Source organism: Trichosurus vulpecula, chromosome 9, assembly GCF_011100635.1.
Source record: "Trichosurus vulpecula isolate mTriVul1 chromosome 9, mTriVul1.pri, whole genome shotgun sequence".
Lineage (NCBI taxonomy): Eukaryota > Metazoa > Chordata > Mammalia > Diprotodontia > Phalangeridae > Trichosurus > Trichosurus vulpecula.
Window position 1 is genome coordinate 192,008,362 of NC_050581.1, and position 14,299 is coordinate 192,022,660.

Genomic DNA, 14,299 nt, shown 5'->3' on the forward strand with positions numbered 1-14,299 from the left:
TGATCATATGTAAGTCTCTCAGTCACTTTGAGCCTAGATTTCCTTACCTGTAAAATGGGGATAATAATATACTACCTGCCTAATAGGGTTGTTTTGAGGCAAGTGCTTTAACATTATACGTAAATTCAAGTTATCATTCAACGTTTAAACAATTGTGTAAATTTATTCAAAAGTGGACTCCATTGCTACCTTTGGGTTAAAAAAAGAACACAACCAGATGGAGAAATACAATCTGTGTGAGATGTAGGTAAAAAGAAGTTGATTTATGGATTGGGGAGACATATAACCTCGAAATGAGTGAAAAGAATGATGTAGCAACCAACCATCAAATATGATCTCAGGCTGTATGGAAGTTCTCTGTAAGAGACAAGGGAGATAATAGTCCTATTGTACCCTCTATTGTAGTCATACCATATCTGATGTATGGTACCCAATCCTGGGTGCTATATTCTAATGCTAGTGGCCATCTGATGATGAGGATAAGCTGATATCCCCAGCCATCTCTTGTGATGTGTTCTATCTGGGACACTGCCCATGGGATGCTTGGCCTGTGCCCCGGCCACTCCTTGTGAGACATACACTTTTGATTGTTGATAAAAGGCATATGTAACCAGAGGCTTCTGATTGGTTCCCAGGTGCCACCTCCACCTGCTTTTTCCACCTGAGCACCTTCACCTGAGGTGAAGAGAGCTTGAACTGAGGTGATCACTGTGTGAGTAGGAAGAAAGGGTGGAAGCAAGATAGACCAGAAGGACACAAGAAAACTAGATCTCTCTGATTCTTGTCCAGATTAACTTTATGTTACTTACAGGGGAAACTGGAGGAGGGGTCATCCATGTAGCCAGGCAGCATTATCAATGTTTGCTCATGAAATGTGTACCGTGCATTCAATTATACATGTTTCATTGATGCACGTCTTAATTATTGCACATTTTGATTACACTCATGTTTTATTATTTTGTTATTCATGTTTATTTGCTTAAGGGTTCACATCAGTCATATGCCATAGATATGGTTGTCTCTTAGCTACGTGTGGTTCTGCTAATACTCTTTGGCCTATACGCTGATGTTTATGTAAACTTATTAAGCATTATTTTGCTTTGTTTAGCTGTTATACTTATTTGCTTCTGTTTTATGGCTATGCATGTAATGTTACAATATGTTCATTTAAAATATGTCTTGCATGTAATGTGTATCTGCAGTCTTTGAAACAGTCTCTCAAGTAATACCGGACATTGTACTCTATCAAATGAATGTGTTGCTGATGTATATTGGCTGTGAAAGAGATCTTGAGATGATTACCTGGGACCCAGGGTTAATAATCCTTGTCTTGTTCAATGTTGATGTTTATTTTGATGCTCACATTGTATGCTTGCATATTTCAAGTATACCATAACTGATTTACAAGGGACTAAAAACTTATGACTCCAGGGAGGAATACGCCTCTGTCTTGACCATACCTTTTGCAGGCATCATCAAGGATATAAGGACATTGGAGATGGATGACTGTGAGTTTGGACAGATATTTTCCTGCACCCTCTTCATTGACCAATCTCCACTTTGATATTTGTGTCCTCCCACCTTTGGATTTGTGGAAGTAAGTAGCAGGAAGAATGGCAGGAGTTGGAGGAGGCAGAAGCTAAGGATGTGCTTCTACGAAAAACGAATTAGACATGGCCAATAGCTACAAAATTCTTTTATACACATGACTTGAATGCCAGTACCAGGGTTTCCCTGGTACCTTGTTGATAATGTTCACTTTTGGTACTCCTCCTTTCCTTCTCCCTTGGCATACTCAAGTGCCCATCAAGGAAGTCTTCCCTTCATGGCACAAGGCCCTCATTCTATTCTCCACCTCTGTGGATATAGTGAATAATATGGTGTGCTTTATAGTTTTATAAAAGGGCAGAATTGGGGGAAAATACACCGATTCCTTGACCTTCACACTAGCTCCAGGAGAGAAAGACGAGGAGTCCTCTCTTCATTTTACAGTTGAAGTAAAGGAAGCCCAGAGAAGACCAGGCTCACAGAGTGAGGTAGTCATGTTCTAGGGCTAGATCCCAGGGTTCCTGATTCCCATATGCCATACTGCCTCTGCAATGTGTGCTGTCTGCTGTGCTCATCCTTCTGTTTTTTGGGTCCTCCCATTTTTCTAAGACTTCATTGGTGGGTGTAGTCTGTCTACCCATGAATATCACAACTCATTCTCTGTTATTCTTGCCTGAGCCTTTCCAAAATTCCCCCACAATACTCTAAAATGCTGGAGACTTTTTATCTTTTCCTTTACTAACCCAGGCTGCCCATCTTCTGTCTCCCACATTCTTGGCTTGAGACACTTCCATCTATGGTTGTAGATTAATTCAACAAACATTGTTTGGCTCCTTACAAACACATAAGACACTGTGCTGGACCCTGGGGATACAAAGAAGAAAAAAACAATATTTGACCACAAGAAGCTTGTATCCTACTGGTTGTTTCATTTATAAGAAGTTCAATTCCTCTAATCATTGACCAACTTGTTGGCCATAGACAAAGATCCTTGTTAACCAACAGTTAAAGTGCTGCTTGTCAATATTCTCAGAATTGTGCGATCACCCTTGGACTTCTTTTCTTCTGTTTTGTCAATATGGAAGCAGTAGGGGCTGCAGAGGATCTTGCAAACGCTCATATTTGTTACATGGGTCACTTGGTGGCCAGTCAGCTGGTAAGAACTCTTTCCCTATTTCCTTGGGCTGGTCCTCAATTGAGATAATCACAGTTCATTGCAAGGTTTATACTTGAATTCTTCCCAGTTTGTTAGAATCTACCCAAAGCTGGAGCTCCCCTGGAATAGCCTCCAATAACCCCAGGGTACCTTACCATTATAAAAAAAATAGGAATATGGGTTTTTGTGGCTAATATCTTCATATTGTACGTATTTGAACCTGGGTAAGTCACTTAACCTCTGTTTGCCTCAGTTTCCTCATCTGTGGAATGGGGGTAATAATAGCACCCACCTCCTAGAGTTTTTGTGAGGTTCAAATGGGATATTTATAAAGTGCCTAGCACAGTTCTTGGCACATCGTAGGTGCTTGATAAATGATTATGTCTTTCCTTCCTTTCCTCATATCTATGTTTTAAATAAATATAACTAATGGAAATACCACTAGATTAAGCCTTTTAGAGACAATGTTCCACTTTTGTTGACTAAGAGTGGCAACCTCCAGCTAGAAGACTGATGGCTTCCTGGTGACTCAGTTTTGTGTTGCTTAGTCATAGGTTTCCACTAAAAATGTCAAAATGTTACAGTTTATTTTGGGGCTTCAGCGATCTGACAAAGTCATTTCTGGTGTCATGGTTTCTCTAGTCATTTAATCAACAGGGCATTTTGTTTGTTGCATGACCTTAGGCTACTCTTGAATGGTTTGGGGATCATTTGCTTTTCTCCCTAGCTCTGGAGCTCCTGCAGTGTGGAGCCATCTCTTGCATTCTTGCCGGTTGTTGGATATAGCTATTCACTTCATTTTGTTGGCAAGGAAGTTTGAAGAAGAGCTCCCACTTTTGGGGACACATCCTCATACTAGTTATAGAAACCAGGGATTTTCCCTCCCATGGCAGTAACTCTATTCCCCTTATTTTATGCACGTAGGTCTTTTACCTTTCCTATACGAGACTTTGGGGACAAGTGTAACAGAGGGTGGTGAACGATAGGAATGATGGAGGAAGTCAAAAGTAAGGGGCAGATTTGAAAGGTGTGAGTTGGAATATGGGTAGTGAGACTGGGAAATCACAGCTTGATTACAGGAGCTACATTGATGGGACTATGAGAGCAAAGCAGAAACTTCCTTGGATTTGCCCAGGACTCAGACCTGAGGCATAAAATGAATGTGTACCTCATTTCGGGCTGGGAATCTGGAAGCAAAAGTGTGCCCATCTGAAAGCGAAGACACCCTGGATATGGACCTGCTTCCCCATCACATCTGCAGGAGGAAAAGAAAGTACCCCAAAATCCTGCATCACATCAACAAATGCTGATCTCTCTCCAGAAGTTGTGCCTTTAATGAAAGATCTCACCTTTACTTTGCTAGGAATAGCAAAGGAAAGAGAACTTCCTGGCTTTGGGACTGTCTGCCACAGGGAAGCCAATGTCGGGATGGATAAAAAAATGGCAGCCTGGGGAAGTGAGTGCTGGGTTCCTGGGTATTGACCAGCTTTAGTTCATTTCCACTATTAAAACCTCTATGCAAGTGTGTCTTTGTAAGTACCTTGAAAAAAACACAGAGCATAAAAGGACAATGTGAAGGTCTAGTAGGATGGAGGCCTAATGATCTAGGGCCACAACCAGGAGAGGTAAGAGCCATTGATTGACAACTGTGGCCCAGGGTCTTGAGTACTAATTAGGACTGGGCACTGATCATGGCACATAATTAGACTGGTTACCTTCATTCTTTAAGACTATGGTTTCTTGGGTATAGTGCATATATCAACCACCTCTGTGTTTTGCTGGTCCTCATATGTTGATGTATCCAAAAACATGCCCCCATTGATCAACTTGTCTCAATTTTGCTAGGCTCTCTACAGATCATGGACAGCCTGTTCACCAGCTCTGTAGGATCTACCAAAGACTGAGCTCTATCAATATAGCCTTAAGAACCAAAAGACACCTCCACATCATGATGAAGAATGGACCTTTGGGCTAAGGAAAGCACTAGATTCCAAGCTGCCATGTATTATTCCTAATCAAATGAGAAGACAAGAAAGTAAGCTCAAAGAGTGCCATCAAAAATTAATGACATCCACATGTAACAAGAATTAACAGTTAATTTTTCAAGTATTCATGACAAAGTCAATAAATGCTTTTGTAGGTAACATACACATTGGTAATTAATACGTTTTTATTGTTTTAAACAAGCTAAATCTCTTTTATGACAACACAAAGCATCTGTAGTGGCTAATTCACCAGCATTTCCTGGTTAGCATGCAAGGTCATTGTATATGATTATTCTTATAAGCAAAGTGTTATATCAGGGTACCATATCACATCTGTGGATGGAGAAATGGCACTTAAATATAATCCAGACATTAGTGGGCCTTCTCCAGCCCTTTATGAATTTCCTTTTGTGCATTAATACAGTATCTGATTTTTAAAGAAATTGAAACTTTGATGCATATCATTGTAATATAAGATTGCTTAAGTCATATTTTAAAGTCTTCCTTGTATATTTAAATAAACAATTATTTGTGTCTAACAATTTTTTAAAAACCAGAAAATTCAGCTACCAATTGGATATTCATCAAGCCACTGACTCCACCCTATGCTTCCATCGTAGTAAAAAGACAAAGTTGCAAGGATATAGCCTCTGATCAGTCTGTCGATTGACCTCAAGCAGTGTCAGTCAAAGTGTACTTTGCCATCAGGTACTTCTAAGTTACCAATGGCTCCATTGCAAACCGTCTGATGTGGTAAGGAAGTTGTTTTCTTGGCATTACTCTTCCGCAAGTACAGTCGATAGGCCTTCTGGATGATAGCAGCACACCTCTCTTCTTCCATGCGCTTTGTGGTGGTCACAATCGGTTCATATAATTTCTTGTTAGGATTGGCCTCCATGAATTTCTCTTCCATCTGGCTTTTGAGGCAATCCATGCCTTCTGAGTCCCCCAGCACTCTTGTGGTAAAAGCAAACAGTATATCCATGCAGTGGAGTCTATTGCCACTGACCATGGGCAGGTCCATCACTAGAAGCTGATTTCTGTTTGGCTTGGCCACACGTAAGGGATCTGGCAAGGCATCAGCAAAGTCTGAGAGTGCTGAGTATTCAATGAATTGTGTTGCTTCGGGATCAAATTTTTCCCAAGTTTCATAGAATATGTCAAAGTCATCCTCGCTTAAGGGATCCTCACTCTCTTCAGTGGCTGTGTTGAAGTTTTCCAAAATCACAGCAATGTACATGTTTACAACAATTAGGAAGGAGATAATGATGTAACTGACAAAGAATGTAATTGCCATGACAGAGTTGACACAATCACTACCTGGTTTGATGTCATTTCTGGGACAAGATGAACTTTCTGAGTTGCAAGATGAACTTTCAGAATTACAAGAATTCTCTGGGTTACAAGTTGAATGTCTTGGACTCAACATAGGACTTAAGAGGGCGTCCCAGCCCGCCGATGTAGTGATTTGGAAGAGACACAGCATGCTGCTGCCGAAGGTTCGAAAGTTGAACATGTCGTCAATCCCTGCCTCATATTTCACGTGGGAAAAATTAGTCATGCCAATAATGGCATAGATAAACATGACCAGAAAGAGCAGAAGTCCAATGTTGAATAGTGAAGGAAGTGACATCATTAGTGCGAAAAGAAGGGTCCTGATTCCTTTAGCTGCTCGAACAAGCCTGAGTATTCGGCCGATCCGAGCCAAGCGGATGACTCTGAAGAGCACAGGAGGGAATGGAATTGACTTACTTGATTCCAGTATAGAAACCAAAAGGCCTTTAGGAAAAAAAAAACTAATTAGTTTTCTAGAAAACATTCTGAATTCATGTGGCTATATAACTTTTTCTAGCTACAAATAGTGTTGATTACTTTCATGTTATCAGGGGAGTGGTGGGCCCTTTACCTAAAAGGCATTTTGAAGAAGTGAAATTATCAACAATTTGAAAGATAGCATTTGAAGTGAAAGTGTTTTTTCCCAATGTCCTTAAAAGTTAACAATTTTGGTTTGTGTTTGTGTGTCCCTAAGAAATGGGCCCTTTCTCAAAGTGTTGGATACAATTTGAAAGCTAGGAAGCAGGCGATTATTTATTAGCTCAGCTTTAAGTGGCCCTTCAAGGGTAGGTTGTAATCTAATTGCCTTCTCAAGGATCCCTTGGTTCCATGACGAACCCTTAGGGGTGAGAGCAAATACAAAGATTGGACTCCATTAGGGAAGAAAAGTTCCTTGCATCTTTTGGTGACACAAGCTAGGGATCATAGATTCTCTTCTGATTTGGATTCTTATTCTGGCTTTTTCAGTCAGCCAAGAGACATTTACTCAATGTCTACATGCACCAGGCATTGTGCTAAGCCCTGGAGATAGAAAGAAGGGCAAAGGACAGCCCTGGCCCTTGAGAAGCTCAGTTCAGTGTAATGGTGGAAACAACAGATGAATAATTATGGACAAACACTTCGTATTCAACATAAATTAGAAATAACCAATAGAGAGAAGGCACTAGGACTAAGAAAAATTGGAAAAGGCTTCCAATAGTCGATGGGATATGAGTGGGGACCCGAAGCAAGCTTAGTAAGGCAGGAGGCAGAGATGGGGAAGGAGAGGGTTCCATGTCCATGAGGCCAATGTCACTGAATCAAAGAGTTGGTTAGTAAGGCAAAAGAAGCCTAGAAAGTTATGAGGGGACTAGGTTGGGTAGGACTTTGAATGCTAAATAGCATTTTATATTTGATCCTGGAGGCAAAAGGAAGTAATTGGAGTTTAGTGAGTAGGGTGGGGTGACATGATTGGACCTGCACTTTAGGGAAATCACTTTGGTGGCTGAATAGAGGATGGATTGGAGTGGGGAGATCCTGAAGATAGGCAAACCCACAAAGAGCCTATTGCAATAATCCAGGCATGAGTGGGGTGGCAGCATCAGAGGGGAAAAGGAGAGTATTTGAGAGGTGCTCCAGAGGTGAAATCGACAGGAACTGATATTTGATTGGATGTGGAGGGGAGGGAGTGAAGTTTCAAGGATGACACCTTCTCCAAAAATATGTAGGAATAGTAAAAAAAACAGGGTTCGAACCCCAGATTTCTACTAGATTTGTGACTGAGGCACACTGTCATGATCAAACAACTAGATGATGGCTGAACCACTATGAGCTGTGTGATTATGGCATTTATCCTTTCAGCCTCGATGTCCTCGTTTTTGGAATTGGGATAAAAGGGGTACTATGGGAACAATGTTTGTAAGTACTAAGGCCAATATTAACGCGAGTTCTTATTCATATTAATAATAAATTATAATAATAATGATAATAACTTAGGGTATTTTATGGATCTTTTATAAATTCCCCATTACCCAACACAAGTATGATGGGGACAAACAGGGAAGCTCCTACAATCTGCAGACTTGGGGTCATTTCTGGTGTCCCACTTCAGTGCTGAAGGCCTTGGCCCTTTGGGGTGACACAGCAAACCCTAAGTGGCCCCTTGGTCCTCTCTCAGTCTAAAAGAAAAGACATCTGTTTTTTCTCTTTTCCTCCCTCTCTCTGGTACTTTCCATCCATGGGGGAATGGGAAGTCCAAGGGATCATCCAGGATTCGCTACCTTATCCCATAGCATCAAACCCTGGAATCTGAGCCAGAACACACAGGACCCATCAGAAGCGTGCAAGGCTCTCACAGATAGAGGGAAGGAAGGATTTCTCTCCCCTCCAAGAAAGAAAATAAAGATTTGTGTGATTAAAGCAATATTAGCAATGTGAAGTTACCAACTTAGACTTGTGAGAAACAGAATGAGCAAAACAATGAAGTCCCTTGAGTGTAAGACATTCATAATGGCCAAGAATTTGACTTTAATGAGCAGATAGAACTTAGGAGAAAGCTCATAGGAAGTCTGGGTTGGCTTATCCTGCTCTTGTCATGTCAGGGGCACTTATCCTAAAGGATACTAGATGTTTCTATTACATTTTGGAAGGCAGGAAGAGCCCACAGATGGATTGTTTCTTGCCCCTTGGCCAGCTCGGCTTCCTCATTTGGATGGTAACTGTGACTTTGAAGCCCAACACTCCACAACATGTGTTTATCCCTCTGCTTGCCCAGAACGTTTTTCTTTGTTTCATTTGATTTGAGGATCAGTTGTTGCTATGTCTTTATCATGTGACTATAGTGTCTCAGATCAAAAGCTCCCAGATGGTGGGGAGACCCATGTCTGTTGACCTTGACCTGGATTTTTTAATGCTATGTCTTCTCCCCTGCCCCAGCCCCACCCAAGTGTAAAGGAATTTTCTCATCTCAGTCTCACATAGTACTTTGGATCTTTCTGATGCATTCATCAACACTGGTTATTCAAAACCTTCTCCCACAGGTTGGACCGGATGTCAGAGGTGCTATTTCACTGATTCTGAAATTCCTAAAGCCCCCAATACCACTCCATATCCCCTTAGTTTTAACATATAATCTTGTCTCCTACTTTACTTGGAAGATTAGGGTTATCTAATTTGAGAAGTCTCAGCTTCACTGAAATCCTGGATCTTGTAGGATTGTTTGACCTTCAGCAAGTCACTTCATTTCTCCAGGCCTCGGTTTTCTCAAATGTAAAATGAGGAAGATGGAATGAGGAATGTAAAATTAGGAAGGTGCAGTGGAGTTCCTGCTCATAACCCAGACTTAATAACTACTTGTTGAATTGAGCTGTTTTGTATTATAGTTATTTCTGTATGTATCACCTCTCCCTATTGGACTTGAATTGTAAGGTCCATGAGGGTAAAGATTGGACCCTAGCTAAATTTTGATCTCACCCAGGACCTAGCCATCGTAGTGTTTTGTACACAGTAGGCACTTAATAAATGCTCACTGAATTGAAGTTTTTCACTTCATTTTGCCACCATGGACAAAACCAAATAGATGGAAATTAGGCCATAACCTCTCCCAACTTTATAGCATCAAGTGACATTAAAAAAGCTATCCAAGTTTTCAAACCATGTAGACTGACACCACATTTCTCAAATCATCTAGGTATAAACCCTGACCACCATCTTTACTTACTAACAACGGAGAGCACTACGACCACACAATCAAATAAGTTCCAACCATTAGCAAAATAGAATTGCCTCAGAGCAAAGATTTTCAGGAGACATTCAACTGTGAAGATGACAACAAAGACATAGTTGAGGGCTTCTAGAAGGAATTTCTTTTGTTCGTTGGGTCCTTCAGGAGGGTCTGTTTCTGCCATCATGGTGATCATATTAAGGCAAATGAGAGTTATGATGAAAATATCAAAGGCCTGGCTGGTGACTACATCAAACACAAAAGCTTGGCATTTGTTCTGAGGAAAGAAGACAAAGGAGAGAACCATATAAGTTATAGGAATCTTATCACACAGATAAAATAAATGAAACACCCAGTCTTTCCTCCAAACTACAGGGACGGAATTCAAAGGATAAAATGGTTTTGTCTTCCCAAAGGACACTTTGGAAATATTTAGGTGGATTTATAATCTGGATATTATGGAAAATCTAGTAACTGGTGTATGGTGATCCTTGAAACTTGAGGAATGAAATCTGGTCATTTTTTGAGGTTCAACCGTGATTGTCCAAATGTCATTCTGAGATCTCATTTTACAATACACAGTAGATCCAACAGGTTCAATGGTAGAGTTATCGCCATTCAGTCGCATCTTTTTCAGTAGTGTTAATAGGCCTTACCCCCAACAGTTATTGTGAAACAACCAGTTCCCTCTCATTGGGGTAAAGGTAAGTAATCCCAAAAACCAAGCATGCATTCCCTATTCCTCTATTATTGTTTTTTTGTTTTGTTTTGTTTTTACCAGAAACCTAGTCAGGCCATATGCCTTTAAATGCCTCTCCTTTCTGTCAGACTCCTTTTTATTATACCAAATGACTGAACTAGATGTTCTACAGACATTTCAAATCCAACATGCCCACAAGATGACCCATCTTTCCTTCCAGACTCCTCCATCTACCAATCTTCACTTTTTATGTCAAAGGCACCACCAATCCCTCCCATCTCTCAAGTTTGTAACCTTGGCATTGGCCTTGTCTCCTCACTTTCCCTTGCCCCACATAACCAGTCACCTGTAAACATTGCCATTTCTGCCTCCACACCATGTCCACCATCTCTCCCCTTCTTTCCATCATAGTTCAGGCCCTCATCAACTCTTTCCTGGACTATTGCAATTACCTCTTAATTGGTCTCTCTTCCCCAAGTCTATCTCCATTCCAGTCCTTCCTCCATGCAAATGCTCAAATAGTTTTCCTGAAGCACAAGTCTGACCAGGTCATTCCTCAACTCAGTCAGCTCCAATGGACTTCTACTGCCTCTAAGAATGTCAGCTTCTCTGTTTGGCTTTTAAAGCCTTTGACAGCCTGGCCCCCAACCTCCCTTCCAGTCTCACTGCATTACCCCCTCTCCTATTTTTTATTGCCTAGCCAAACTGGCTTTGTTGGTATTGCTCACACACCTCCAATTTCAGCATATTGGCACTCATCACCTCCTATGCCTGGAACATGCTCTCTCCTGGCTCAATTAGAGGCCTTTGCTGAGGATCAGCCTCCTTCTTCTACAGTGGAGGGGTAAACAGCTTTGCTTCCCCTATCATCATAAAGCAAACCACCTTTAAATAGCCACTCCTTCTTGGACGAGCTCTCCCAGAGAAATCACTCCTATCTTTGCCAAGAAAACCCCACATAGGATCAAGAAGAGTTGGGCCTGCCTGAACGACTGCAAAACAACAAGGATTTAAAAGTATCACTAACCACTGAATTGCTGCTAGGGATTATACTTCACCTGCTTGACTGCTGCTTTGGCTGCTTTAGCCTCTTCTGCTGCCCAGTACTTCTGGGGTCCACACTGATGTGCACAACTTTATCTGCCTTGCTTTCCTTCGGGCTAAACTTCCCCAAGTCCTTTATCCAATCCTTGTTTGACATAGGCTTAAGGTCCCTTGCCATCCTGGTTGCTTTCCTCTGGATGGTCTCCAGTTTATCAATGTCCCTCCAAAATCTGGAAGCCCCCCAGACCCCCAATTTTAACCCTACCATACTTCTAACTTATCAACCACTAATTCTAGCCCTACCATATGACTAGCCCATTGGCTGACTAACTCTAATCCTAATTTCTGTATCTAACCTCTTATTGCACCCCCACTGGACCTCAAACCCCTAAACCTAACTGTTGGATCTATAACACACTGGTCTGACCAGATCAAAGATACTACAGAAGATTGCGGCTTAAACTAAGAAGTTGGATAAAAATTTTGAACCACTCACTTAACTGAGAAGGGAAAGACATAGGTCGAAAGAGAGGGAAAGTAGATAAATGAATATATAAGAAGAAAGATAAAATATCAATTTAACTAAATTTGAGAAATTTACATATCTAACAATCAAAATTTTAAATGTTAATAGATTAAACAATCTAATTAATGAAAGAGAGTGGCATAATGGGTAAGGAAAAAACTCAACAATTTGTCATACAAAGAATCTAAAAATAAAAATATAAGTTGAAAACAAGAGGATTAAACAAAATCAATTTTTACAAAATGTGATTTGAAAAAAGGAGTTGCAACCATGATAACAGGCAAAGCAAACATAAATACTGACAATTTCAAGAGAGTTAACAAAGACACCACTTCATGCTCAAATGTGTTTTAGACACTGAAATACTATTAATACTAAAGATGTAAATGCACCATGGCATAAAATCCAAATTTATAAAGGTAAAATTAACTGAATTGAAAAAAGATATAGAAAGTAACACAATAGTTATAAAAGACTTTAATGTTCTTCTCTCAGAGCTGGATAAATTCAAAAGGAAGATTTTTTTTAAAAAAGGAAAATATAGAAATGAACAAAGTTTATAGAAGTTAGATCTGAAATAATTTTGTTCTTCTCAAATGGAGTATTAAAAAATTTTGTATATCTGAGCTCAATACCTTTACAAAAATTGACTGATGGAAGAAAAGTTTAAAAAGACAGCATTTTTGAGGAGAACTAAGGTGTGTAATGTCACAAAAACCCAGCTGGAAAAGAGTGTTTAGGAGGATAGGGTAGACAATAGTGTCAAATGCTGAAGGGTAACCAAGAAATGAAGAATGAGATCATTCAAATAGACTTGGCAATTAAGATATCATTGTTTACTTGAGATGTGAATCACCCTAGCCATGAGCATTTTGTGTGTGTATTACCTTTCTGGGTGTGTCCTCTGGCCATGCACATTCATGACATTTATGTCTGCTCTCCCAGGGCCAGTGTGGCAACAGAGGGGGAAACATACATTTATATGTACAGGTGAGATCTTTCTTGACTTTTATTTCATTGTACTGTTTGAATATATAGCTCTTCTTTGAACTAATGCACCCTCTGACCGATTTAATAAAAGAACTGCATTGTTGGATACTTCATGCATACTGTCCCCTAAAATGACTTAAACCTGAAGTCACTTTATGGAATCCCAAATGTGATCAAGTCTCCCTGGTGTTACATTAATAATAAAATTAATACTCTACCTGGAATTTGTTCAACAAATGTATGAATGGGTGATTAAAGAAATGAAGGTATTAAATAGTAAAAGTGAAGGCAAATAAGTTATAATTTAGAGCAACTTATATGAAAAGATCATAAATTTAATCCATCACTATTTCCTGAGCACCAATCAATCAAGTGACAAACATTTATTAAGTAACTATTATGTTCCACACACTGTGCTAAGCACTGGGGATACAAAAAGAGGCAAAAGACAGTATCTATAACTACCTGCTAGACCATCTTTGGAAAATAAATTGCTGTCTAGAAACTATTTAAGCTCAACTTTAATATTCAAAAGCTTTTATTTTAAAGATTATAGACAGATAATTATGAGAGCATAACACTTAGGAATTTTTCTCTGCCTGCAATCTCAAATAGATTATTTTACATTGCTGCTCCTTCTCTACCCCCACCAATTAGGCCTTGAGGTAAGATAACTATGGAGAGATAAATCAGAGAAAGAAAACTGTAGATCAATATCTCTAATGAATATAATACAAAAATATTGAATAAAATGTTAGCATAACCTGAAGGAATACCCAGCAAAAAAAAAAACTGAGGAGCAGTCCAACAAGACAGGAAGAGTACCAGAAGACATTAATGTCTTGAAAACCTAGAGAGGAGAGAGTATATAGGAGGAGAGAATGATCAACAGTGTCAAAGACTGTAGAGAGGTCAAGAAGAATATGAATTGAATAAAGACCCTCAAAGTTGGTAATTAAGAGATTACAAGTAACTTTAGAAAGAGGAGTTTTGCTTAAATGATGAGACCAGAAGCCAGACCGCAGAATGGTTAGAACTGAGTGAGAGGAGAGGACATGGAGTACAGATGGTACTAAGTGAGGCACTGGAGATACAAATAAAAAGAATGAAACAATTCCTTTTCCCCAGGAACTTATGTTCCATTAGAGTTGGCATGCATAAGTATATACAACATCAATATAAGGAGAACAAATACAAATACAAAGTAGGGAAATATAAGATAATTTGGGAGGGAATATACTGGAACCTGGGGTGATATGAAAAGGCTTCATGTAGAAGGAAATGCTTGAGCTGTTTCTTAAAAGAAGAGAGTGAT

General features: G+C 39.8%; 1 protein-coding gene across 1 annotated transcript in view; it reads right to left on the minus strand.

Annotated features, from left to right (window-relative positions):
* Positions 1 to 5,371: 5,371 nt before the first annotated feature.
* The window catches only part of SCN11A (sodium voltage-gated channel alpha subunit 11), a 113,908-nt gene continuing 104,980 nt past the window's right edge, over positions 5,372 to 14,299 (minus strand). The window contains exons 26-27 of the mRNA XM_036737969.1: positions 9,722 to 10,001; positions 5,372 to 6,468 (exon numbers count right to left, since the gene is read on the minus strand). Coding sequence (XP_036593864.1) covers positions 5,372 to 6,468; positions 9,722 to 10,001 — 1,377 coding nt within the window. The remainder of the gene's footprint in view (positions 6,469 to 9,721; positions 10,002 to 14,299) is intronic.